General features: G+C 41.9%; 1 protein-coding gene across 3 annotated transcripts in view; it reads left to right on the forward strand.

The window, feature by feature from the left end:
- LOC147011089 (rab proteins geranylgeranyltransferase component A 2-like) overlaps nucleotides 1-23,005 on the forward strand; it is a 39,055-nt gene extending 16,050 nt beyond the window's left edge. The window contains exons 3-18 of one of the 3 annotated variants that reach the window (XR_015052576.1): nucleotides 2,786-2,861; nucleotides 3,073-3,209; nucleotides 3,459-3,514; nucleotides 8,311-8,642; nucleotides 8,794-8,910; nucleotides 12,357-12,477; nucleotides 12,585-12,804; nucleotides 12,901-12,978; nucleotides 16,170-16,274; nucleotides 16,433-16,493; nucleotides 16,752-16,848; nucleotides 19,130-19,222; nucleotides 19,467-19,621; nucleotides 19,830-19,940; nucleotides 21,128-21,210; nucleotides 22,206-23,005. Coding sequence is in view for 2 of the 3 variants with exons in the window: in XM_085860520.1 (XP_085716646.1) it covers nucleotides 2,786-2,861; nucleotides 3,073-3,209; nucleotides 3,459-3,514; nucleotides 8,311-8,642; nucleotides 8,794-8,910; nucleotides 12,357-12,477; nucleotides 12,585-12,804; nucleotides 12,901-12,978; nucleotides 16,170-16,274; nucleotides 16,433-16,493; nucleotides 16,752-16,848; nucleotides 19,130-19,222; nucleotides 19,467-19,621; nucleotides 19,830-19,970; nucleotides 22,206-22,280 (1,864 nt within the window). In the remaining variant the exon portion in view is untranslated. Of the gene's footprint in view, nucleotides 1-2,785; nucleotides 2,862-3,072; nucleotides 3,210-3,458; nucleotides 3,515-8,310; nucleotides 8,643-8,793; nucleotides 8,911-12,356; nucleotides 12,478-12,584; nucleotides 12,805-12,900; nucleotides 12,979-16,169; nucleotides 16,275-16,432; nucleotides 16,494-16,751; nucleotides 16,849-19,129; nucleotides 19,223-19,466; nucleotides 19,622-19,829; nucleotides 19,971-21,127; nucleotides 21,211-22,205 lie in introns of all 3 variants that reach the window. The other 2 variants (XM_085860520.1, XM_085860521.1) reach the window with 2 other exon arrangements.
- The last annotated feature ends 3,235 nt before the right edge of the window (nucleotides 23,006-26,240 follow it).

A 26,240-nucleotide genomic window follows, 5' to 3' on the forward strand; every position in this document is an offset into this window, starting at 1 on the left:
GTCTCCTCCTACAAATATTTTTTGTTAGGGCTGCAAGTTGGCATGAAGAGAGCTAGATAGATTGCGCACAGAACTCAAAGCTTCGATTTTTTTTTTTTGATTTTTTTTCCGATTTTTTTGACCACTTTAAAGTATCGTTGCTATACCGTTGCTAGGTCCCATATTTGAAAGCACATGATTCCCAGAAATATTGGTCCTACTAACCAGATTTCATTGGAATCGGTTGAGTGGTTTAGCCCTTTGGCTTGACCAAAGTTTCGCGGACAGACAGACAGATGGAAATGTCCAGAATAAGGGTGCTCTAAGAGCAGCCAACAGACAGACAGACAAACATATCGACGGAAATACTGATAATAAGGGTAGATAGATCGACTATCCAACAGGCAGACAGATAGACACACACATACACACACCGATAACGAATATAGTGGTCACATATTTTTTCGTGAACCAATTATATAGGTACCTGGAAGTTATGGGGATGTTGATAAGACTTTTAGGTAGCTTGAGCATTGATGGGTGATTCTGTATGGAGTGCTGTTGGTGGGGGTCTTGTCATGGGGGGTTGTGTGGTTGATGTGTTTTTTAACCAAGCCTATGCCCCCTCCCCCGAGGGAAAGAAAAGGGGAAATAATACAAAAAAACTACAACCCCCCCCCCCAAAAAAACTTTTTAATTGGTTACATTTTTTGCATTGTCTTCTTTGGATCTTGTGTAGATGGGTTGGTGTGGTGTTCATGCAGGCATAATGGGCTGAATGGCCTCCACCTGTGTTGGATTTCCTTGTTAACCTCCGCCATCTTCGAAGATGGATGGAGGTTACTGTTTTCACCCCTTTCTGTTTGTTTGTTTGTTTGTTTGTGAACAGTATTACGGAAAAACTCCTCGACGGATTTCGACGAAACTTGGTGGGGGGGTTAGGTATGGTCCAAGGATAATGTCATTAAATTTTGGACTTGGTCCCCCCCCCCAAAAAAAAAGTTAAAGAAATTTTTTTTTTTTTTTGCATTTCTACATGTTTTAAGTGATTTCCAACCCCCCCCCAAAAAAAATTGTTCCCCCCCCAAAAATTGTTAGAATTTTTTTTTGCATTTCTACATGTTTTAAGTGATTTCCAACCCCCCCCAAAAAAGTTACCCCCCCCAAAAAAAATTGTTAGAGAAATTTTTTTTTTTTGCATTTCTACATATTTTAAGTGATTTCCAACCCCCCCCCAAAAAAAAATTGAGAAAAAAATTTTTTTTTTTGCATTTCTACATATTTTAAGTGATTTCCAACCCCCCCAAAAAAAATTGAGAAATTTTTTTTTTTTTGCATTTTAACATGTTTTAAGTGATTTCCAACCCCCCCAAAAAAAAAAAATTGTTACCCCCCAAAAAAAGAATTTTTTTTGCAGTTCTACATGTTTTAAGTGATTTCCAACCCCCCCAAAAAAAATTGTTCGAGAAAAAAAAATTTTTGCAACTTTTTTTTCCAACAAAATTTCGATTTTTTTTTTTTTTTTTTTTTTTTTTTTTTTTTGCATTTTTTTTCTTTGCATTTTTACATGCTTTAAGTGATTTCCAACCCCCCCCCCCCCAAAAAAAAATGTTGGAGAAAAGAACTATAACTCTCAGCACTGTAGACATATTTAATGAATAAGATATAAGGTTCACTTGAGTGACCCAGCAGTATTGGCGGTGGAGGTTTTGCACTCTCCCGAGTGCTCCCCCTCTAGTTAACCTCTGCCATCGAAGATGGACGGAGGTTACTGTTTTCACCCGTCTGTTTGTTTGTTTGTGAACAGTATTACAGAAAAAACTCCTGGACAGATTTTGACGACATTTAGTGGGGGGATTAGGTATGGTCCAAGGATCATGCCATTAGATTTTGGATTTGTCCAAAGTCCAATATGGCCGCTATGGCGGCCATTTTGAAAAAATATTAGAATTTTTGTTTTTGCTTTTCTACATGTTTTAAGTGATTTTTAACAACAAAAAAAATTTGGTAGAGAAGAAAAAAAATTTGCACCTTTTTTTTCAAAAAAAATTCGTTTATTTGAATTTTTTTTTGCATTTCTACATGTTTTAAGTGGTTTCCAACAACAACAAAAAAAATTGTTAGAGAAAAAAAAACTAATTTTGCACCTTTTTTTTTCAAAAAAATTTCGATTGTATTTTTTGGGCATTTCTACATGCGCGTCGATCTAGTTTAGTTTATTCAATCGTGGTTCAGTAGAGTCTGATCCGTTTTGACCTACAATGAATAGGATATCAGGTTCACTTAAGTGACCCAGCAGTATTTGCGGCGGAGGTTTTGCACTCTACCGAGTGATCCCCCTCTAGTTATCCTTGTTATTAACATGGAAGCGATTAAAAGAAAACCCAGCCGTTTCATGCTGGATGCGTAACCGGCTGTATTTGTATTTTCTGTGATTTTGCCCTTTGATATTTTGACCAAATTATTAATTATACACACACACACACACACACACACACACACACACACACACACACACACACACACACACACACACACACACACACACACACACACACACACACACACACACACACACACACACTTGCAAAACCCCACCTGATTAAGACTCAAATCGAGAATCATTTGTTTATTTTTTTGCCTTTCCAGGTGCATTTCACCACTTTTAATTGCTCAGAAAGTTTTGATAGGTAACGTCAGGACGTGTGGAATGTCTACGTCTCTGTCTCATTTGCCGATGTTTTTTTGTGGACTGATAGCAGAATCTATATTTTTGCTAATTTAATTATTGTGTTTGTTGTGGCAGGAGGGATTACTACGGAGCTGGTTGGGCGAGTTTCAATCTTGATGGATTCCTCAGCTGGACACAAGGCCATGGCTCCGTAAGATGAGGAAATATGTTATTTTGATGATTAAAAGCCACGGTATTGAGTGGACTTTTTCGTGTTTGGTAGATATATTATAAAGATGGAGTTATCATTTATAGTGCCTGATATGGAGAGACTGTGATCTTTTGAATGCTTTTGTATGAAGTTGATGAGTTCTTGTCTGGATATGAATGCCATTCAGACACGTTGGTGTATGTTCATCCAGGTCGATGGGGATGACATGCGCAATGGAGTCAATGTGGACTGTTCTGATCCTCCATTTGGAGAGGAAGAAGAGTTTATTGTCATGGCACAACCATCAAATGCCAGCACAACCTCCCCATTGGTGACCTTCTATAACAGGTAGGGTCACACCAATTATTTGGTTGGTTGGGACTGGGGAAAGCTGGTTTTGCATTGAGAGCTGTCTCTGTGTCCTTCCACAAGCCTAGATTTGTCATCACAAGGCAATTGTTTGTCACCTTCTTTGTGTGTGTGTGTGTGTGTGTGTGTGTGTGTGTGTGTGTGTGTGTGTGTGTGTGTGTGTGTGTGTGTGTGTGTGTGTGTGTGTGTGTGTGTGTGTGTGTGTGTGTGTGTGTGTGTGTGTTTCAGGGAAGAAAAAAAACATCCGGTGTCGCAGAAGGCTGCGGGGTCAACTGCCACTTTGGGTATGAAGGATTCATCAGTTATTAGTTCCATGGAGTTTTGTTTTTCTTTTCTGGTCATGTGGAATGGTGGGGGGGTAGGAGGGTGGTGGCAGGGGTAGGAATAATGTTTATTGTATTAAATGGTTTTAACCCTTCTACCATCATTGACTTGTCCAAACTAATTTTCTTTAGAGCTGTTGAATATGTACCACGAGGGGAGTGTGTGCATCTCTGGGCCATTGTGCCAGCCTCGAGAGATATTACTATATATATATATATATATATATATATATATATATATATATATATATATATATATATATATATATATATATATATATATATATATATATATATATATACATATACACACACACACACACACACACACACATTGGCGTGGATCGGCTCAGCTCACCGCACCTGCTCGTCGCGGACAAACACCGCCATGTAATTCAAAACGCCTCGCCACCATATAACCGCCACGTTATTAAAAACCTCACCTCCACATCCATTCAAAGCAACTCTCACTTTGCAATTCAAAACACCTCACCACATGTCGCGACAGAGACCGGTTTGTTTTAACTCAACATTTTTTTTTTTTCCACCATTGAGAGACTGGGCCAAAAACGATATATATATATATATATATATATATATATATATATATATATATATATATATATATAGATATATATATATATATATATATATATATATATATATATATATTTATATATTGTTGCGGATTCGCGCCCGCCGGCATGCGAACGGCCACGTAACTCGAATCGCGGCACGTCGCCCACCGGACGGACAATCCCGTCGTGACCCTCTCGGACTAACGCCGGGAACTAGTCACGGGTGGGCCTTTCGGCCTCACCACGATCGTGCCAATCGGCCCCCCGCGTGGGATAGAGTTGCTCGCCAAATTCGACCTACCTAAGTACCCACACGGAGGGTAGACCGGGCGATCGCACCTCGCCGCAGGTCGACTTCGGACACGGGCCACTTTAAGCGACCCGTTCCGTACTATCGGGATAACCGAGCGGTGTTATCGTCAACCTGGACGGTTCGATTAATTATCGGGCGTTTTAGCCCACGACCAACCCTTTACGTGAAGTAAGATGGAGATTCAATTAGAGAAAAGACGAAGCGAAATGGGAGAAACAGTTCAACATAGAGCACATTTATTTCGCGATGGCACACGGAGAGCACACATATACAATTATACACCAAAAGCAAATGTAAAAGAAGAAGAAACACACAATAATGCACAAAAAGCAAATGTAAAAGCAAAACACAATGCAGATCTACCACCGACTACCGAGCACACGGCAACACATACAGTTTTACTTCACAGACGGCGCCGACATCACATATACTCAAAGCAAAAGAAAAAGGGACCACCCTCCACGATGAGGGGGGGGGGCAGACGGGCCTGGGGCCGAGACCGCGTCGAGCCTACCCGTCTGGTGATGAGCCGCAAAATGGCGGTGGCGCCCCGACTCCGCGGGCCTCGCGGACAGTGTCTGGAATGGGGTGGGAACGGGGCCCCCTTCTCGCACTATCTCAGCGCGGGGGGAAACAGGAGGGGGTTGTTGATGCTCGGGGGAAGGAGGATATCTCGCTGGCTCGGGTCCCACGACGAGCGTCTCCACCACGACCTCGGTCGCGTTACCGGCCTCTCCTCTACGCAGCTCCCCGACTCTGACACGAGCACCCCCTCGACTGCCTTCGCCGCCGCTTTTTCCTTTTCCAACTCTTACTTTTTCCAACTCAACTCTCCTTGACTGACTCTTTCCAACTCCACTCGACTCCACCAACTCCCAACTCAACTCGACTGACTCTTTGGCGAGTGAACGCGGCCCTTTATAGCCCCCGTGGCCTCGCTCCTTCACCTTCGACCCTTTACCTCTGGCTGGCTCCCCATTGGACAGAGGAAAAGTGGGCGTGAATGCTTTTTGATCCATGAATCTGCATATAGCGATATTACTCCGACGCACCTGGAGGCGGGGCCAAATCGCCCCATGCTCGCTGATAGGACGGAACAGAAGTGGGCGTGAGTCGTTTTTGATCCGATTTCTTCGGAAAGGCTGGTGTTTCTGCACCCGCTGCTCGGTGGCGCGCCCTGTACGAGTCCAGTATCGGTGCCCACAAGCGGCGCGGGAATGACGGTGATGCGATGGTTGCGAGGGCGAGTTGTGACGGTAAAGGTCGTGGCTGTTGTTGTGAAGCGGCGTTGCGGTTGGTGGTTGTTGTGTGATGGCTGTTGAGACGTGGTTGGTGGTGGTAGTAATGGTAGTAATGGCGGCTGGTCCAAAATAAAGATAGTAAAAGAAAAACGGCTATCTAGAGAGGTCGCAGCCCGAATGAATGACATTTATTCCCTCTAAACAACGGGTTTGGGCCTAACTACACATATACTTACAGAGATATCTCACCTACGGGACCTGAATGGTGGTTTGCGAATTTCGTCAACCACAACAATGTATATATATATATATATATATATATATATATATATATATATATATATATATATATATATATATATATATATATATATATATATATATATATATATGATATTTCAAAAATATATTGAGCCCGATTATGTTCTCGTGGATCAGGCATTGTGTGGTGGAGGTATGCACTATACTAAGTACCCTTCTAGTATTTATGATGAAATGCCATTAATTTTTGTTCAAAATATATCGAATATTTGCTTTCCAACGGTACCATTTATATTATTCGACGACAGCAGAAACCTTTTGGAATCAAGTGTCACACACACACACACACACACACACACACACACACACACACACACACACACACACACACACACACACACACACACACACACACACACACACACACACACACACACACACACACACACACGTGTCTCCTTTACGTAACATATTAACTGCTCCAAGTTTTTGACTTCTGCATTATTTGGGGCCATCTATGTTTTACATGCTAATATGGTGAAATTATTGACACTTGTATCATTAGAATCTCTCGTGATGAAGCTGAGTCTCTGGACCATCACCGACAGGTTGGTGGTCTCTGTCTTCTTCCACCTCATTTCTTGACTTTCACCCTCTGCCCTCTCCATGCTTTGTGCCCCCCTCTCCCAGGTATCTGCAGGATGCACGTGGTCCTCCAGCAACCTCCTCCTCATGAAACTGCCTCAGTCCAGAATCACAGCTCACCTCCACTCATTTATTCCTCTCTTTTCCTGCCTGTGTAACCAACTTCCACACATAATCTCATTCTTCCCTCCAGGTCTTCAAGTCATCCCCCATCCAACATCATGATCTTTTCTCCACCAGTTAAACCACCCCACTCCCCTCACAATTTTGCTTATGTATCCATATATAGGTACCTGACCTGGAGGTACTTCATTGGTTACATTTCGCTAAAGATCTCATAAGGATCACACCCTCTGCTTCTCCCTTACACCTCGTCTTAACCTGTATCCCTTGTTTGTCCATCTCCATCTACTTTCACCTTCCACCCTACTCTTGTCCCCCCCCACCCCCCCCTCTCTTCTGCTGTTCCAATTGTTGTGTTCTGATTTTGTTCTTTAATTGGTTTTCCATGAGCCTCGAGCATGTATATTTTCAAAAAAAAGAAAACTCGTCCCCCCTCCCCCTCCCATTTTTGACACAGCGATGTGCCTCTCTATTTACTCCCATCACCTCCCCTTCCTCCAAACATTCTCTCCTTGGTCCTGTGCTCCCCTAACTCATTTCTCTCATTTATTAAGTTTCCCCCTATAGCGTAGGAGAAGGCTTATTGTGTTCTTGGGTTTGTGTCTACAATTTGATTCCTCAATTTTAATGGTACCACAGTTTCTTATACCCCTCAGAGTACAAAACCACAATTATTTGTTCTTTTTTTTTACTTCCTGCACTCTCAATTTCTGAGCTGTATATAAAATTCGGACTGACATGACATTTGGAATGAAATTTTGCATCAATAATGCGAATAGAAAGTATGTGGGGTTGACCTAAAATTGTTGACCTTCACCTCATTATCGCATTTTCACCATAACTCAACTGATGTTTGTCAGATCGGAACAGAAAATGCCCTCATGATAGCCCAGAGCAAGGTATTTACTTTGTTTTTTTTTTTTAAGGTCATGCCCCAATTTATACATTTTTCACCAAATTCGACAAAGGTTTGTCTGATCAGAATGGAATTGACCTCTCTACATAGCCTAGATAAAGGTGCATTTGCACTTGATTTGCATTATATCCCTCCAAGTTAAAGGTCAACATCAAATGGCACTCTGGAAAATAAATAAATGACGCATTTTTTTGTAATCGGTTAATTTTTCCGTTGCGGGATCTGGCCTTCCAAGATGTTCTTTCATCATAAAGTGTACCTGCAATGAAGTTTTGCACATGATATTTCATTGGTGTCCTTTACCTACTTTTTGTGGATTGTGACCTAATTGACAAAGAACACCTTTTACATGAATTTTTTCCCCCTCTTTTTCAAAAAACACCTTGAATACTTTTTCAATTATTTTATTTTTTCCATGTTGTTGAAGGTCAATGTCATATGGTGGTCCGAATGAATAAATAAAAATGGCCATCATTGGATCGTGAGCCAAGGGGGAGGCTTACCCTTGGCGATCGCTTTGTGATTGCAGATAATCTAGTTCCTCTTTGTAGTCTCAATTTCAATTTTCTCATTTTAGAGACTCCCCACCCCCTCTTTCCCTCACATACATACATAAGAAAGACAGTGCCATTTACAATACCTTTTCTGATTGAATGAACGTTTAAATTTATTTTTTGCAGAGAATGTGACTATGGCGATGCAAAGTCTAGAAGTTGCATTTGAGGAAAGCGAAAACTTGGAAAACAAAGGCATTGAAGAAGGCACTGGCGAAGGTGCTGTGGAGGTCGCTGGAGAGGCCACTGGCGAAGGTGCTGCAGAGACCACTGGCGAAGGTGCTGCAGAGACCACTGGCGAAGGTGCTGGAGAGACCACTGGCGAAGGTGCTGGAGAGGCCGCTGAGGAAGTCTCTGAGGATCTTGAGAAGCCAAGTGAAGACCAACAGAAGCCGCTCTTGAACCGTGAATATGTGGTCAGCAATAGCCGAAAGTTCAACATCGATTTGGCTCCAAAGGTGGGTTGTTTTTTATTGTATGATGCTGTAAAATTTTGTGTGGACAAAACACAATGCATAGGTAAACATTTTGTAATGTTTTCTACGCTACACCATGCAAATATTGTTCTGATCATTGTTGTCTCCTTATGCTGTAACGTATTGTATGCAGGTGCTGTTTGCCAGGGGAGACCTTGTGGAGCTGTTGTGCCATTCGAAAGTGAGCCGCTACTTGGATTTCAAGAGCGTCTCACGCGTACTCACACACCTGAATGGCCACCTGATGCAGGTAGTGTGGTTTATTTAAATATTCTTGAACATTGATTGCATTTCAAATGCAACTGAAATGGGAAAAAATCTCATCTGGATTTTGACAAAAAGTAAGTATATGTACATTATGATAGGAAAATAAAATCCAACATGACAAAGCACAACACTCAAATTTCAGGAACCAGCAAAGAACCTCACAAAATTCCCTGTTCCCCACTGTTTTGTCCTTCCCACTCCCGCCCCTCTCGTCTCATGCCCCCCCTTGCTGTGCCTTGTGTGTTAGCTCTCATACAAGCCTCGACAATGTATACAAAAAATAAAGTAAAATACCCCGCACTTTTATCCCCTCAATGGTGTATTTTTACGTCATGCGTGCAAAGTGAAAAGTGGAGTGAAGCAATTTTTTCACTTTCTCTGTCTGACTCTACAAATGTTAGTTTATGACTGAGGAATAACTTGATTTCAATTGAATCTTATATTTTGAACACAAATCGGAAAACAAACCTGTAGTTTAGCAGTACTTTGGCTCGGATATTCATTCTGATAGAGCATGCGCAGAGAGGAGTGAGAATTTTTAAGTGGTGCAGCTGCAGTATTTGATATGTCCATCTGTCTTTGTCAAAAAAATAATAATTCAGCGGAGCAGATGCTGAATTGACACAAAGGGGAGCTCCAGTTGCCTTGCACCATGAGAAGGAAATGCCAAACTGCACCACTTCCTTATGACACGGTGCAATTTTCTTTACTGTCTGCCTGTCTGGCAAACAGAATTGAAAATCATTCCAAATAGGAAACTTACTGTTTTTAGGGATGTCATGAAGGACACAAACAGGCACAAAGAACTAATGTGACGTGGTGAAAAATACGCTGCGTCAACGGTGGTAAACTTCTGAAAATTGTTTTTTTGTCTACAACCTTTAAGAATCTTTATTTTATTTCAGTTGAATTATATACCTGTGCTTGTACACTGTAGAACACAAGTCGCCTTTTTGGCACTTTCAAAAACCTATTGTTTAGTAGTACTTGGACAAAATATCATGGCATTTTACATCATCTCATCCAATCAAATTTGCTGCCTGTTTGTCCTTTTTCTCTCAAGACTGTGGGGTAAGTTGTTCCATGAATTAATATAAGGACATGTAATGCCAGTTTTCACCAGGTGGCATTACACAAAGGATGCATTGGTGAGTTTTATGGGTTTAAAAAAAAAAGTTTCAAAAAATAATAAATGTTTACATTTACATAGAGAGAATTGGGATCCTCCCCCAATCCTGATCCTCAGGTGGGCAATGCTTTTAATGATTTTATTTTATTTTTTTGAACCCCCCCCCCCGAAAACTCCACAATACATTCTTTGAGTACAATCAACATTTCTCAACCCATTCCAGCCAGCAGTTTAGAAATGCATAGAAGTCAAAAAAGGCCCACCAACAAAAATAATGTATTGATATTGAAATTGAGCATAAAATGTGTGCGCTCACCGACTCGAGTGACTTTGACGGCATTGTGCCAAACGTCTAAAAAATAATTCCTGGCCTGAATCGGATGGTACAAGTTGATGCCAGAATAATCAGATCTTTACTTCTTTCTGGAGTAAACAAATTTGATTCACTCATTTACTTCGTCGTGATTGGCATGACCTGGAAGTACAAAAAATAGTAATGGGCTGTATTTATAAACATCTTGGATTTAAAAAAAAGAAAAAAAAGTATATTTGAAAAAAACATTGAACTTTAATTCCTGAGTTATTTATGTGGTGGTAACCATGTCTTGCTTCAGGGGTCCCTCATTGATTGTATAAGTCATGTGATGTAAGCATTTAATTAGGGAGACCGTGGACGTGTTTTTGTTGTTAGGAATCAAAGATCCCACAAATACAAGCCATGACCCAAGGGGGGAGCCTAGAAGGGTTGGGAGATTTACATTTTTGGGGGAGGGAGAGGAAGGAGTGTCGGTGTTGATGTTTATGGGGAAGCTTGGATTACTTGTATTTGCAGTACTCGATGCTCAACGCCAGGTTGTGCTCGATCCTCATTCTTCTGCCAACGTCATGTAAAAGCAAGAGGTAACTGGAAGGGCACTTGGGAGAGCGCATACCTCCGCCACACAATGCCTGATCCACGGGAACATATCGGGCCCAATACATTTTTGAAATATCATGCTATACAGTACACTTTCGTTTTTGGCCCAATCTCTCAATTGTGAAGAATCACTTTAAGTAATAAATAATTCTCGTATCCAGATCCGGATTCGAATCTTCACCAAAAATCGAATCAATTCGTCCTTGCCACAAACCCAATGTGTCCACCAAGTTTCATCCCAATCCATCCACGACTTTTTGAGATATCCTGTACACAGACAAACAAACAAACAGAAAGAGGTGAAAACGTACCTCCTTCAACTTCAGTGGTGGAGGAAACAAACACACTGCAATGGGAGAAGGGAAATGATCATAATATCTCTGGAATATGTACACGCTTCAAAAACAAGAATACAAAGCTGTTGTACGACCGTTTATCTTGCCAAACGGAAAGTTAAAGGAAGCGTTAAGTATAATGCAAGTTGTCGGCATTTATTTGTTTTTATTTTATTTTGCTGTGATTCTTCAAACGCATTATGCTCGTTTAATAAGGTTTTACAGGTACTGAGATGTGGGTTTGCGGTTCAACCCACCGTTGGTTCAACATCTAGACAGTGGGGCGTTTTGTTTGTGCATCAATGCTAATTGGTTTGATGTGAGTGGAGCTCTCATTAGGCTAGTCCTTCCCATGTGCTGTTGCACTTTCGACATGCAAAACAGGTGTTGGAAATGCAGGCATCATGTGCAAATTGTGAACACTGCGATGATTAATGAACATTTTACCCGTGAACTCTTCCACGAGTTTGTGCTATATTATGCGTGCAGCCCAGGACTTTGGTTCCTTTATGCCATTCTCATTCTTGTTTCATGTTGTGCGAGTTTCTTCATTAAATTATTACATGAAGAAAGACTCGTCCTTTTTCGAGTCAAACTCCGCCTTCTTGCCGCAACATGTAGAAAAAAGCAACGGCCGATCTCCCTATCCCCGACAACCGAACAAGTCTGATCGGTAATGCCCACCTGCTTCGAAGCGTAATTTCCATTTGCAGAAATATAACGGACAATCTGTAAAGGTAGACATGTCTGCAATGGCTACCAAGACCTTCAAACTTTGTGTGCTCAACATTTGCTGTCTTTGTGCTCTTTTATGGCTCTCGGCGCATTATGCATTATTTTTTTGTTAAACAAGCTTCTATTTTTTGCAGGATGCTAGCTCATGATTCTGGGATCCCAGGTCAAAATCCCAACGACCGTGTTGACTTGTTTGTCTGCAAATGTCCTTGCCTTCCATGTGCTATGTATGAGCGATCCAACTTGAGCCTTTTTAGTTGTTGTAAAAGAAAACGATTTGCCAATTGGTAAAGAGCTGAGTTTGTTGTTGACAGGTTCCTTGTACACGAGCTGATGTGTTTGCAAGCCGTGATCTGAGCGTCGTCCATAAGCGATTGCTTATGAAATTCCTCACCTTCTGCTTGGATCATGAAGATCATCCGGAAGAATTTGCTGGTATTATCCGCTTTTTGGACTGCTGGGCCATCTTCTTGACAGATAATCAGATTTTGAATACAGCACCGTAAGCTACCTGATAATCAAGGTGTGGCTGTGTGGGACAGATTTTGCTGAGCGACCTTTCTGTGAATTCATGACTGAGCGTGGCCTCACCCCAAGCCTGCAGTTGCTGGTTTCACAGGCAGTTGCCATGGTCTCAGAGGTGAAAACGAGGACTGGTCTGGTGGCAGCACGCCGCTTCCTACGCAGTTTGGGCCGCTTTGGCCGTACACCTTTCCTGTGGTCGCTCTACGGCGCCGGGGAACTTTCCCAGGCTTTTTGCAGGTCGGGTTAAATATTGGCACCGTTATGCTCGACGATGTGGTAATTTTATTTGATGCATAAAGAAATTCGTTTGACTTGTACATTGTACTTGCACAGGATGTGTGCTGTGTTTGGTGGCATCTACTGTCTGCGCCATCCTCTGCGTGGTTTTGTTCTTGACCGACGAACTGGGAAGTAAGTTTGCTCTCCAGAGCCATGCCAAGTAATAACTGGTGTACCTTTAAAAAAAAAATTTGAGTTTTTATGTTTTTTTTCCATGTCGAGAATGCAGTCTCTCTGCCATGATTCAGCTTAAAATTTAAAGCTTTCATTTAAAAATCCTAAAACGCCATCATAATTGCAGCGTACATGCCACACTGTCAGGATGTGAATCCCCTCCCCCCGAATGTGTGCATGTTCATGATTCAAAACACGTACAAGATCCCCTGTATGTCTTCAAAGTGGACCAAATCCATGTGCACATACAAATTTGAATACACATGTTGCAACATTTTACACATGTCACACGGCGGGCGCATTGCATGATGGGTACACATTTTCTATCTTGTGGACCCACATTGCCTTAGCTGGGTAATGTACATAATGTGGTTGCGCTTTTCATGAAGACCCACACTTGAGCATCAAGGGGCTTTTTTGGAACGTGAGGGCTACACTTTTACTGTTTGGCCATGGCCTTGCATTCCTCTTTGGTTGGTTCCAGCACAACCTGTGTGTAAAGATGAAGCCATGTACTGTCGCCATCTCTTTGCAAGACAACAAATTTATACTTGATCGGCTGGTGATTCATTTGATTGGTGAATCCGCTTGTTCTGCAAATTGCTTGCAAGGCCTGTACGATACATTTGTTTTGGCCTTTCTTCTTTCTGGTTTTTTTTTCTGCCTTGTTTTCTAACTTCAGTTTTTAGGACTCTTTTGCATCGAGGCTTTGTTAGTCTTTTTATATTCTAAATCACAGTTAAAGCCCAAACGCAGAAACAGCGCTGTCCTTGACCAGTCTGGAGCCTACTTTGGGTATAATCACTGTGTACAAACTTTTTGTGCCTCCACTGATAAAATCCCTGGAGGCATGTTTTCGTATTGTATGTACGTGTGTTCATTGTCTGGAAAAAAAAATAATAATAATAACTTTTGGACCTCTGTATCTCTGAAACCGCTCCTTGGAAAAAAATTGAAACTTGGCACTTGTCAAGTACCCGGCATTCCTCACTTAACGACCGAGTTCCGTTCCTACGACTATGTCGTTAAGCGAATTGGTCGATAAGTGAGGATATATTTTTTTAATGTTCATACAGTAGTGTACTGTATACTGTAATAAACAGAATAGAGGAAATCAGCTCTAATTTCCATTACTTAGGTTTGCATACTGTAAATACAGGTAATCGTTTTTATCTATTCTGAATAAAGAAAAGGTCTAAAGGAAACTCCAACTTGATAACTTTGTTTTAACTTGCATAACTCTTACATATTACAGAACATAAAAATACAATCAGCAAAAATTATAAAAATGATGTACCAGAAAACATTAAATTTATAAAAAAAAGACATTCAGATTAACATTTTAGTCATTGAATCATTCAAAGTGTGGTTCGGGGTCATCATCGGAGTTAAGGGCGATGACGGCGAGGAAATGGAAGGACTTGTAGGGGAAGGGGTCCTGTGTATTGAATACCGACTGACTGCGGGAACGAGACTGAAAGGGTGATGCAAGATGAGATGCTTGACGCTGAGACGCCGCGCTGCCGTTTCCACAACCAAAGTTCTCGTACAGCGTACAATACCGAATGGTCGGAGAGCTGTTCGTAAGTCCGCGCGGTCGTTAAATGAGGAATGCCTGTACTCTCCATGCAAAATAAGTTTGATTTTTTTTTTATGATGTCTTAGGTGGCTTTGTTATGACATAATTGCATATGCCAAACGCTTTACCCGATCAGTATTGAAAAATTGAGGGTCATCTCAGGCTAAATTGTATTAGTGGGGAAAAAAAATTGATGACATCATCAGTCACGTGATTTGGAAGCCATATTTTTATGCCTCCGCTGACAAAGTCGCCGAAGTCATTATGTTTTTGGGTTATCCGTCCGTCTGTCTCTGTCCATGCTAATTTTCTGTTTTCTTTGCGACTGCTTGTCCGATTGACACAAGTTTCACCATAAGTGCGACTCATCATGTAGAATGTCTTAATGATGATTATGACATCGTTGGTCATATGGTGTGGCAGCCATGTTGGGGGGGGAAAAAAGGAAAAACTTTTGACCTCTATCTCTGAAGCTGTTCGATCAAAAAAATTTAAACTTGGCACATGTGAACTACTCCCCATGGGAAATAAGCATGATTTTTTAGGTCATCTCATTAGAGATGACCTCATAAAACCAGTCTCGATGTCCGTATGTACGTATGTCCATTTTTTTCTTCCGATTTTCTTGATATTTGGTATGTGGGTAGATGTATGAGGGATGCACGACGGTATTACCTTTGACCCGATTGAAGGTCAAGGTCAACATCAAGGTCACTCCAAAGTTGCAAAATCGTCCATTTTCAAAATCTATCTCCTCCGCTGTTTATGATCCGATCTTCGAAATTCATTCGGATTCTGATAATATGGAACAATATCTAAATTTGTTCGGGCCGGTTTCTTGAAATTCGTCCTGGTTAGACCTAAGTCACATTTACTCTACGGCGAGGATATGGTGGCCGTACGCCCTCTGAATTGACAGAAACGTGCGGCGGCCGCAGAGTTTCTGAGGTGGCCTCAGGTTGGCCCTATGCCGTATGGCTATATTTTACAGGCCGTAGGGGTCGCCGTGGAATTATAGTGCGGAGTTATAACTTTTTTCATTTCTACGTTCGCTGTAGCAATTCGACAAGCCGAAACAAAAGAACTGGTTAAAAAAAAAAAAAAAGAACCCACTCGTTACCGTCCGTCTGGCCGCACGTTCGCCTTAGGGTCCCCCTGCAGTCGCCTTACGGGCATCTTGCGTCTGCCTTAAATTATATGGCCGCCGCAGGAACGCCCTAAAGTTGGGAATAGCGCCCTAAAGCCTAAAGAACGCCCTAAAGTTGGGAACGCGGTGGGAATAGCGCATCTGCAAAGTCTTGTCTAAACGGAGAAAGGCAAGAATTGATTCGCAATTATGAGAAGATTATTCACTTTCATTGAGTACCACTTACCTGTCCGTTTCCCTGAGGTGTGTTGAAATTATTTATCATCCTGGATATATATATATATATATATATATATATATATATATATATATATATATATATATATATATATATATATATATATATATATATATATATATATATATATATATATATCTCATGGTGTGTCTGCTCTTCCCACCCTACTTTGTTGGTCCGCACAGTTGTACTGCAGTAATTGATTACAAAGGCCACCGCATTGCCTGTGACTGGCTCGTGGTGGAGGAAAGCTACATACCACAGGGGTACTGCATGGGGATTCGTGCCCGGTGAGTGTCGTAGTGGATTCTGATCCGATTCCACTGTATCCGCACAGCAAGTCTGAGCTTTCAAAGCCTTCCTTTACATTTGTGTAAACAAAGAATTGGGTGCACATTCTCTGCAACATTGCAATGATCTGTGTTTGTTTTTTTTTTTGCTCCAACAGAGACATTTCCAGGGCTGTGCTCATTACGGACAAGTCACTGTTTCCGTCGGACTCCAATGAGGTGTGTGTGTGTGTGTGTGTGTCCTGCAGGCCTTTATCAATGGTATTCTTTCACATCTGGTTTCACAGGTTAAGGGTTTCGGTGTGTTTTTTATTGTTTGCTTTTTTTAATGTGACAAATAGTTTGATGATTTCGAAAGAAAGTTAAGCGGACGAGAACATGACATCCTAATCTGAGTGCGAGATGGATTGAACAGGTGGGTTTTGGTGGAGTTGGTCTATTTTATTTTTTTTTCATTCCACTTTGCTCTCGCTGCAGGCTTCAGTGTTGTGCATGCCAGGAAAAGGACCAGATGGAACGACCATCAACGTTCTTGAACTCTCTCCTTCCACTATGACCTGTGCGCCAAACACGTGTAGGTGATTCTCCGTCCACCCATGCCATGTTGCTTTGAGTAAAGTAGCATCAGCTGAAGTTTAACTTTGAGAAAATACAATTGCACATTTTAATATCTGTACTCTACCGAGAGGAGTACCCGGACTGCACAGCTGGTCGTTCGATTGTGGTTTGGCATTATTCACCCCCATTTTGTTTTTGAAGCTCGATAGATTCTGCCATGCAGTCGCCTCTCAGCTGCCTGGCCTGGGCTTGAATCCTGACCCAGCTATAAACTGTCATCCTGGTGTTTCACAGGCAGGGTGATTCATCAATGTGTGTTGTCCCTCGGATGGACAATAAACTGGCATCCCGTCTGCCGACATTAGTTTGTCGATGTTAAAAATCCCACGGTGCCCTTCGCGAAGAATAGGCGAGTTATCAGCGGCATCATGAACAAATTCCAAATTCCTGCCCAAACTACTGCTGGGAAGGCAATGGCAAACCTCCCAGTGTAACCCTTGCTCAAGAAGCTGCTTCGATGACCCCGATGCTCTGTGACTAGTACGGTACATGTGTGAGAGAGAGAGAGATTCTGCCATCTTCTTTAATATAAAAGGAGCTGTCTCGGTGTGCATGACTGTGTGTGTCCATCCAACAATAGACAATCAGCAGCGCAGCATGCAGGTATGTGTGCACCATAGCACACACATACACACATGCAGCGGTATGCTGTGCGGTTAATTTACATTAAAACAAAATCTCTTCCTCCTTCATCTTCTTATTCACATAATAATGGTGAGTCTCATTCAATCCCCTTTCTCATATCGATTACATTCAGAAAACACTTGCTATATTCAATATTCCATTTTTAGCTCGCCTGTTCGAAGAACAGAGAGCTATAGCGATACCCCCGGCGTGAGTGTCAGCCTGAAAATGTTAAAGTTTTTCGTGCAAGTTATTTTTTCCTTTCTAATGTTTTTATCTACCACACTTTTTTATATGCCCGATATATATATATATATATATATATATATATATATATATATATATATATATATATATATATATATATATATATATATATATATATATATCGGGGCGAGACGTCAGCAGGGAGCCCCGAAGGAGACCTCTCGCTGCTCCAAAACCGGAACCGGAAGTCAACCGGAGCCTGGTGTTGGCGCAGTGGTTAGGGCAGCGGCTTGGGATCCAAAAGGTCCTGAGTTCAAGCCCCGTTGAGCCACTGAATTAATACACCAGGGGGTTGACTCAGCTTGTCATCCTTCCGAGGTCGGCGAAATGAGTACCAGTGTACTGGGCCGGTGTATACTCCGGTTAAAATAGGTGTACTATATCCCTGTGTTGTAAGAGGCGACCAGGGTTGCATCAGGAAGGGCATCCGGCGTAAAACATGTGCCAAATCACTATGCGGATCATACAGATGATCCGCTGTGGCAACCCCTCACGGGAACAGCCGAAAGAAGAAGAAGATGTATATTGGGGCGTATTATGTGATACAGGTCGTCCGTCCATTCCTGTCTGCACTCTAACTCCCAAAGTTTTCAACTTTCACGTTTCATATTTGGTACACTGGTACAGACTGTGGAGATGGTCTGTCGTGACATACGTTCATCATCTAAAGTGGTTGCCATGGCAACCAGGATGCTGTTTTCCATGTAGTAGCACAATTCTGTATATACCTTCTTGTTCGGGCGTATATTGTGCTCACTTGCGCTTTTGTTACTGATGACAATATACAAATACATATATTGCTTTAAAATTATTTGGATCAGACTTCACTGCAATGCTTTATAAAAAAAATATTAATTATTAGACGAGTCTTTTAAAAACGATAAATGTATAAACAGGTGAGCATTGGGTGGCTTTGACACCAACTCTTGTATTCATACCAGTAATAAATTGCCCTGTCAATCAGTATTTCTGATTATATTATACGCCGCCTTTTTGAAGCATCACAAAGCAGGTCGCTCTACTTGCAACACGGGTGTGAAAAGGATATGAACAAAAAAGTAGCTGATTGCCAACTGCACGTGGCAGTCAGTAGAGTAGGGGACCCAGCAGGTCTGCGGATCTATGCCGACCAATCGCAACAAAACATCGCCCCTCAACAAACAATCCTTACCTGACTAGAAATGTGGTCTACTCTGAAGTGCTGTAACTCCACAAATTTCCACAGGTACAAATTAGCACGGGTACCAATTTGCTAATACCTCTGACACCGCGAGTCGTAAACAAAATTTGATGCATCATGATTTTGAAGCTTATAATTTCTCATTGGTCTGCTTTTCTTCTGTCAGATCTGGTCCACGTTACTTGTCCAAGCTCCGGATCTCCTTGGGACGATCTGGCTCCAATCATCTCTCCACTTTTCCACTTTGAAAATGAGCCAGGTAAAAAAGTATTACACCTCAACTGTGACGTGTGTAAGATGCATTAATGGCAAACTATATTTCCATGCGAGGTTTCTTTATTGTATGTTTTTGATCAGTTATTTCACTGACATTGTTACTGTTGCCGCTGCTCTTTGGGTGGATTGGATATCATTCACCCAGCTTTCTTCAAAACAATTGACAAACTTGGAATCCTTCAATACGGTATGTATGTATGTGCATATATAAAATATGTATCCCGCAGAGTCCGAACCATCTCGACCTCATGTGATCATGGCAACATACTTCTCCATGAGCGGCTCGATGGGAGACGTGGACGCTTATCAAGACCTTCCATTAAACCTGCTCCTTTGCCGGAGACCTGATTCCAAGCTGGACTTCGGGGCTGCAGTGGAGAAGGTGTGTGTGTGTGTGTGTGTGTGTGTGTGTGTGTGTGTGTGTGTGTGTGTGTGTGTGTGTGTGTGTGTGTGTGTGTGTGTGTGTGTGTGTGTGTGTGTGTGTGAGCGCGCGCGCTATGCTGATGAAAGTTTTGCGTGCAGTTCATTCTGGAATGAGGGAATTGTACTACGTTTAAACTTGAACTCTTCACTGCCTCTTCTTTATGCAGGCTAAAGTGTTATTTCAACGGATGTATCCTGAAGAAGACTTTTGCCCTCCAGCACCAGAACCTGAGGACATCATCTACGGGGAGAGTGATACCATCAATCCATCTGAAGAGGTACTCCACCAACATTGGGGTTTGCTGAAGGTGTGCCGGACGATTTGTCGAAACTGTTATTGGCCAGAAAAGTATAGTGTACATTATGAAGGTAATGGCAAACTGCCCCACACATTTCATACCATGACTACTTTCTTTGGCCACACTCGCCTCTGAACCATTTGGCTTGAGTTTGAATGTTGACCCAGCTATAACCTGTCATCCCGGTGTTTCACAAGCAGGGCGATTTATCAATGTGTGTGGTGTCGTCACACGGATGGCCATTGGACAGGGTGTCCCGTCCGCCAGCATTCGCATTCATTATTCGTTGGTTGACGTTAAAGGTCCCATGGTGTCCTTCATGAAGAGTAGGCGAGCTATCGCTGGCACCCTGACCAAATTGCAAAATTCCTACAGAGGGCACTGCATCAGTGGCACAGCTACACTCCCAGAAATGATGCAACCAGCAGCCATTGGCTGCATGCAAAATTAGAATGGCACTCGGTGTAGCACATACCTCCACCAGGCTGAACAGTTTAGATTCTGTGCATCCCACTGATAGGTCGGATTTTTATCCCAACCTCCAAAATCTAATCGGCTCGTTCTTGTCACCTACCGAACTCATCCACCAAGTTTCGTCCGGATCCGTCCACGACATTTTGAGACGTCACGCTATATATCGTTTTTGACCCCATCTCTCAATTGTGAAGAATCACTTGAAAAATTAAAACATTCTCGGATCCAAATCCAGGTTTTTCACCAAAATTGAATCACTTCTTCCTTGTCACACACCCAACCTGTACACCAAATTTAGTCTGAAGCTGTCCGCAACTTTTTGCGACATCCTGTTCACAGACGGGCAGACAGTGGTGAAAATATAACCTCTGTGGAGGTGGCAGAGGTAATTAATGAATGCGTGCTTTAGCAATGCTCGGTTTCTTGCTTGGAGGAATGAAAATGGATCTATCCACGGATAGAACTGTCACATTGTATTGTTTTGTCTTTTCTTTCGTCAAGTCACGTTCTCAAGACACCAACTTAAGAACTTAACCTGAACATGTTTGCTCTGATTCATTCATTCTCGTTACCTTCGCAAACTTCGTTTGACGAAGGTATTGTATTGACCCCTGTGTATTTATTTATTGGTAAATATGTGTGCGGACAACATTGCGCAAAAACTGCTGGACTGATTTGCATGAAATTTTCAGAGATGATGTGCAGTTACTCAAGGACGCCAGGCGAAGCTTTTGGGAGCGATCGGATCAAAGGTCAAGGTCAAGGTCACAAAAAGGTCAAAATCGATTTTTTGCGATTAAAGTGTCAATTTTGTTCCGATTTACATCAAATTAAGTCCAAAATGTTCAGTATTCAAATCCCGATCCACTGATATAGCATATGGTATAGTGTTTGCAACCCTAGTTAGTCTGTGGAAGTCAAAGGTCAAGGGAGTCATCAAAATGGAGTTTTTGATTGGGAAGTGTTGTAGACAACATTACACAAAAACCACTTCGCAGATTGTCATGAAATTTTGTGGATGTGTTTGGCATCACGAGAGGACAAATCGATTAGATTTTGGGAGCGATCGGATCAAAGGTTAAGGTCAAGGTCACAAAAAGGTTAAAATCGTTTTTTCGCGATTAAATTGTCAATTTTGTTTTGATTTACAGCAAATTAACTCCAAAATGTTCAAAATGAAATTCCCCATCCTCTAATATGACACATGGTATAGTACTTTTGTCACCCAAGGCAGCGGTTTGGGGGTCAAAGGTCAAGGGGGGTCACACAAATTCTCATTTATATCGGAAAGCGTTGTGGACAACTTAACGCAAAAAAAAATAAAAAAACGCAGAGAGGCTTTAATTGTTTTGGATTTGTTTGGCATCATGAAAGGACAAATCCATTAGATTTTGGGAGCGATCGGATCAAAGGTCAAGGTCACAAAAAGGTCAACATCGTTTTTTCATGATGAAAACGGTTAATATGTTTCCGATTTACATCAAGTTAACTCCAAATTGTTCAGTGTTCAATTCCCCATCTTCTGAAATGACAAGGTATAGTACTATTGTCACCCTCGGTAGCGGTTGTGGGTCAAAGGTCATGGGGGGGTCACGAAATGCATATTTGTATTGAGATGCGTTGTGGACAACTTAATACAAAGTTAACTCGAGGCTGCGGCGAAGGTATGCGCTCTACGAGTGCCCGTTCTAGTTTGTTTTGTTTCCCCCTCCCCATATATTGGTACTGTCAGTAACCTGCAGGTTTGTGCTGTTGCCTTCCTATTTCCAGGCACCAGATCATGCTGATGCCGATGACAACACTACAGCAGACAACGCTGTGATCCCTGATGCTGAGGAGCGATGAAGAGCGTCTTGTACTCTGAATGTTCCGTTTTATGAGTTGCCATTTCAATCGTTTAATTGTATATTTTGAATTACAAAGGGTTTGCGTTCTTAATTGTTGCAGAGCCAGTCAATTTGAGTTTGAAAATCCCTTCGAACAACCTCACATTTTTCTCTGCAATGTTGGCGATTTGTTGAAGTTTCATTGTGCAGGCCCATGGAAACAGGGGTGGCTTTGCTTCTTTCGACTTTACTTGAGTCTTTAATTTTATTTTAATTTTTGCTTTTTCCTTTTCAATTGATGGAAAACACAATTGTTTGTGCCTACTGTACACTAAAAGATATACAAGTCTGGAATACACGAAGCAGTCCTCCAGGAATACGGCAGTGTTGAAGGATACATGCACTTTCCTGTAATATAATAATCGCAAGGCCCATTTGCTGTGTTCAAAAATTGGTTCCTTTGCTTTTGCACATTTAGCTTGGTTTGGGGAGAATCTCCAGTCAGCTTTAGACTCAAGGTATTCATACAGGGAGATACCTTGTAAAGGATACATCCTAGATGCAATGCCGTAGCATATCCACTCGAAAGGTTTAGCTAATGATGTGAATTGCTCAAGTTTAAGAATAACCATTTTTTTTTGATATAATTCAGAGATGTGGAGTAAGTCGATTCCGAAATTACTGTCGGTTGATTGTTTTATTTTATTTTATTTTCCCCTTCAATAAAACGTTATCACAAGAAAACTGTTTTCTCTCAACACCAGTAAATGGTTAATTGGGTTGCCAAAGTTAAAACTTTTGTTCGACCATCATACATATGTGTTGGTTAATGCAGGCCTTTTGAAGTGATGTAATCTGCCCCAAAATTGCCCATGCAGAAACCCTTAGCGAAATTGGTCATCAGGGCAGGTTAATGTCCTGTATATCAGTGCTTCTCAAACTATCTGATGTGGGACCAGGGACCGGTACCATATTTGTGCCATATTATTATTTGTTTATGATCCGAGAAAATAGTTTGACCATCCGTAGTAATATTAATTTCTACCAGAAAAATATAATGAAAATAATAAAAGTTGACATTTTTAAAATATGCTTTGTAAACGAGTAATACAGTATTAAAAAATATATAAAAAAAAAATCAAACTAGCAAAGCCTTCAAACATAGTTATTATAAACATGTATACCGGTATAAGTAATAAAATGAACAAGTCTGAAGACGACGATGGTCCACGAGGGGTATTTGACGATGTAGATTGTTTCAGAAGTCAAGGATGAGACAATGTGATAATGTTTGACCAAGTTATAAAAATGATCAACATGATGTGGTACGAGTGACAGGTTATTAGCTGCAAAATGTCGAAAACCCGGTTTCGTTCAACAACTTTCAAAATTTGACCTTTTGCATAACCTTTAAAGGTCACAAAACAATGTTGTGGACATTAAAATAAGGAAACAGGATACGTGCTATAGCTTATTGGAGTTAGTTCGTCGAAGGACGAAAACCCGGTTTGATTCCCACAACTTTGAAAATTTGAACTTTCAAGGTCAAGGATTATGACCTTTGCCGACGTCAATTTTGTCCACAACGCTTTCCGATATAAATGAGAATTTGTGTGACCCCCCTTGACCTTTGACCCCCAACCGCTGCCTTGGGTGACAAAAGTGCAAAACTTCCTCTGGAACATTCCAGGAACAATATAACGTCATATAGGCTATATAGCTGTTATCGGACTTATCTCTCGGACTCTCTGGAAAATCCTCTATTTCTCTTTGCCGACGACTCCACCCTCTGCCGTACCATCTGTCATCCCTCAGACCGGCAAGCAGCAGCTTCTTCGCTCACTGCAGATCTGGATAAAATCACAAACTGGTCCAACACGTGGAACATGTCTTTCAATCCAGACAAATCTCACACTCTCACTATGTCTCTTCGAAAGGACCGTTTACAACCCCCCCCCATCCACTTTCTCAACAATCCTCTGGAAGAAGTCTTTTCTTTCAAGCTTCTAGGTCTCACTATCTGCCATGACCTTTCCTGGGAAAGTCACATTTCCAACCTCGCCTCAAAAGCCAGTCGCCGACTGGGAATCCTCCGTCGTGCAAAGTCCTTCCTCGGCCCTCTTGAGCTCCTGACCACTTACAAAGCTTTTGTCCGTAGCCTGATGGAGTACTGCTCTCCCCTCTGGGCTGGTGCTCCTGCCTCCCACCTTTCTCGGCTTCACGCTGTCGAAACCAGGGCATTTAAGATCATCGGCATCTCCCGCAATGAAGCTGAGTCTTTGGGCCTCTCACTCAATCACCGCAGGTTGGTCGGTGGTCTTTCTGTCTTCTACCGACTCCTCTCCAGCCTTGCCCCCCTGCTCTCTCTGCGATTTGTTCCCCACCACATTTCCACAGGGCGCTCAAGGTCCGCCAACAACCCCCTTCTGGTAAAACTACCAAAATCACGAATCACTGCTCATCTTCACTCTTTCATTCCTCTTTTTCCCGCCTTTGGAATAAACTTCCCCACTCTATTCTTTCCCATTCTTCCCTCCAGGCTTTCAAAACAGCTGTTCACCACCACCTCTTATCTTCCCCCATCCAAATCCTCGATCTTTTCTACCCCCGATAATCCACCCAAGCCCACTTCCTTCATTTCTCCTGCTTTCCTTCCTGAAAGTCCCTGAAATGTCCATCTTCTCTTCGCCATGTTCCCCATCCCATCCCCATCCCTCTCCCTTCCACAGTTCACCAAATGTGTCTGTTCCCCACTGTTTTGTCCCTTCCACTCCCGCCCCTCTTGTCTCATGCCTCCTTGCTGTGAGTTGTGTGTTTGCTCTCATACGAGCCTCGACCAAGGTATACAAAAAAAAAAAAGTGTCTGATAAGGTTGAAATTTAAAATCATATATTCCACGTCATTACCAGATCATAATTGTGAAGTTTCACGTCGATTGATGAAGCGGTTCAAGAGAAATAATTTTTTAAGATTTTCACTCAATCCAATATGGCTGCCAGACCATGCGACATTAATTATTTGTGAAAACCCTGGTATCCCCAAAGCTTGTGGAACATTGATGTGAAGTTTCCCCTCTCTGTCCAGCCGTTCTGGAGAAGATTTTTTTATTAATAGGTTTTCGGGTAAATCCAATGTGGCTGCCAAACCATGTGACCTATGACGTGTGAATGCTTTGTGAACCGGATAGACGGTCATAACTGTAAAGTTTCCCCTTGATCTGTTCAGCCGTATCAAGGAAGATTTTTGAAGGTTTTTTTTTTTTTTCAAACAATATGGCTGCCGAACCACGTGAGCAAATACGTCATCAATTGTTATGTTTTTTTCCTTTGGCCCAATTTATACCGAGATAACCCTCAAATCGAAACGGCGCTCCTCTCGCCCTAAATGGGCTTTCGGGTGAGTCGCGCGGCGAAGTTGGAATAGACAAATCTCCGATCGACCTATCAAACGGGCCGCACGGCAAATCCGGATCGGGGAAGTCATCACTTCGGACTTAGGTGCACGATCAGAGCACAGGGGAAATATGAGTATTTGCATAAAGACAAATCTGGTGTTGAGAAGGAAAGAGTACTTAAAAATGAGCAATTAAACGTTCATCCGCTCGCTAACGCATGCAATATTAGCCAATCAATACATGAAATGTGTCCAGGACTGACGTAAAGCGAAGGGTATGTTGCTCTGATTAACAGTTTATGAACTACCGTAGTTGATTTTGCTTTGTCTTTTGCTCCAAATGGACTTATCGATGAATGAAGGAAAACAAAATGGGAAAATTAGCCAATTCGACTTTTACTCCACATCGACTTAAAGGCCGAAAAATACAGCATATACCAATAAATTAATCGGATGAAAAGTGACGATTTATGTGACGTTGACCTTTGTCTTGGTGACCCACGGACCACAAAAACTAGACTTCATAGAATACCTGACCCTGCACAGTCTTAAGTAACAAGGAGATGGATGGGATCTACGAGTAGCA

Source organism: Eptatretus burgeri, chromosome 16 (assembly GCF_056783735.1).
Source record: "Eptatretus burgeri isolate ZD-2024b chromosome 16, Ebu_testis_v1, whole genome shotgun sequence".
Lineage (NCBI taxonomy): Eukaryota > Metazoa > Chordata > Myxini > Myxiniformes > Myxinidae > Eptatretus > Eptatretus burgeri.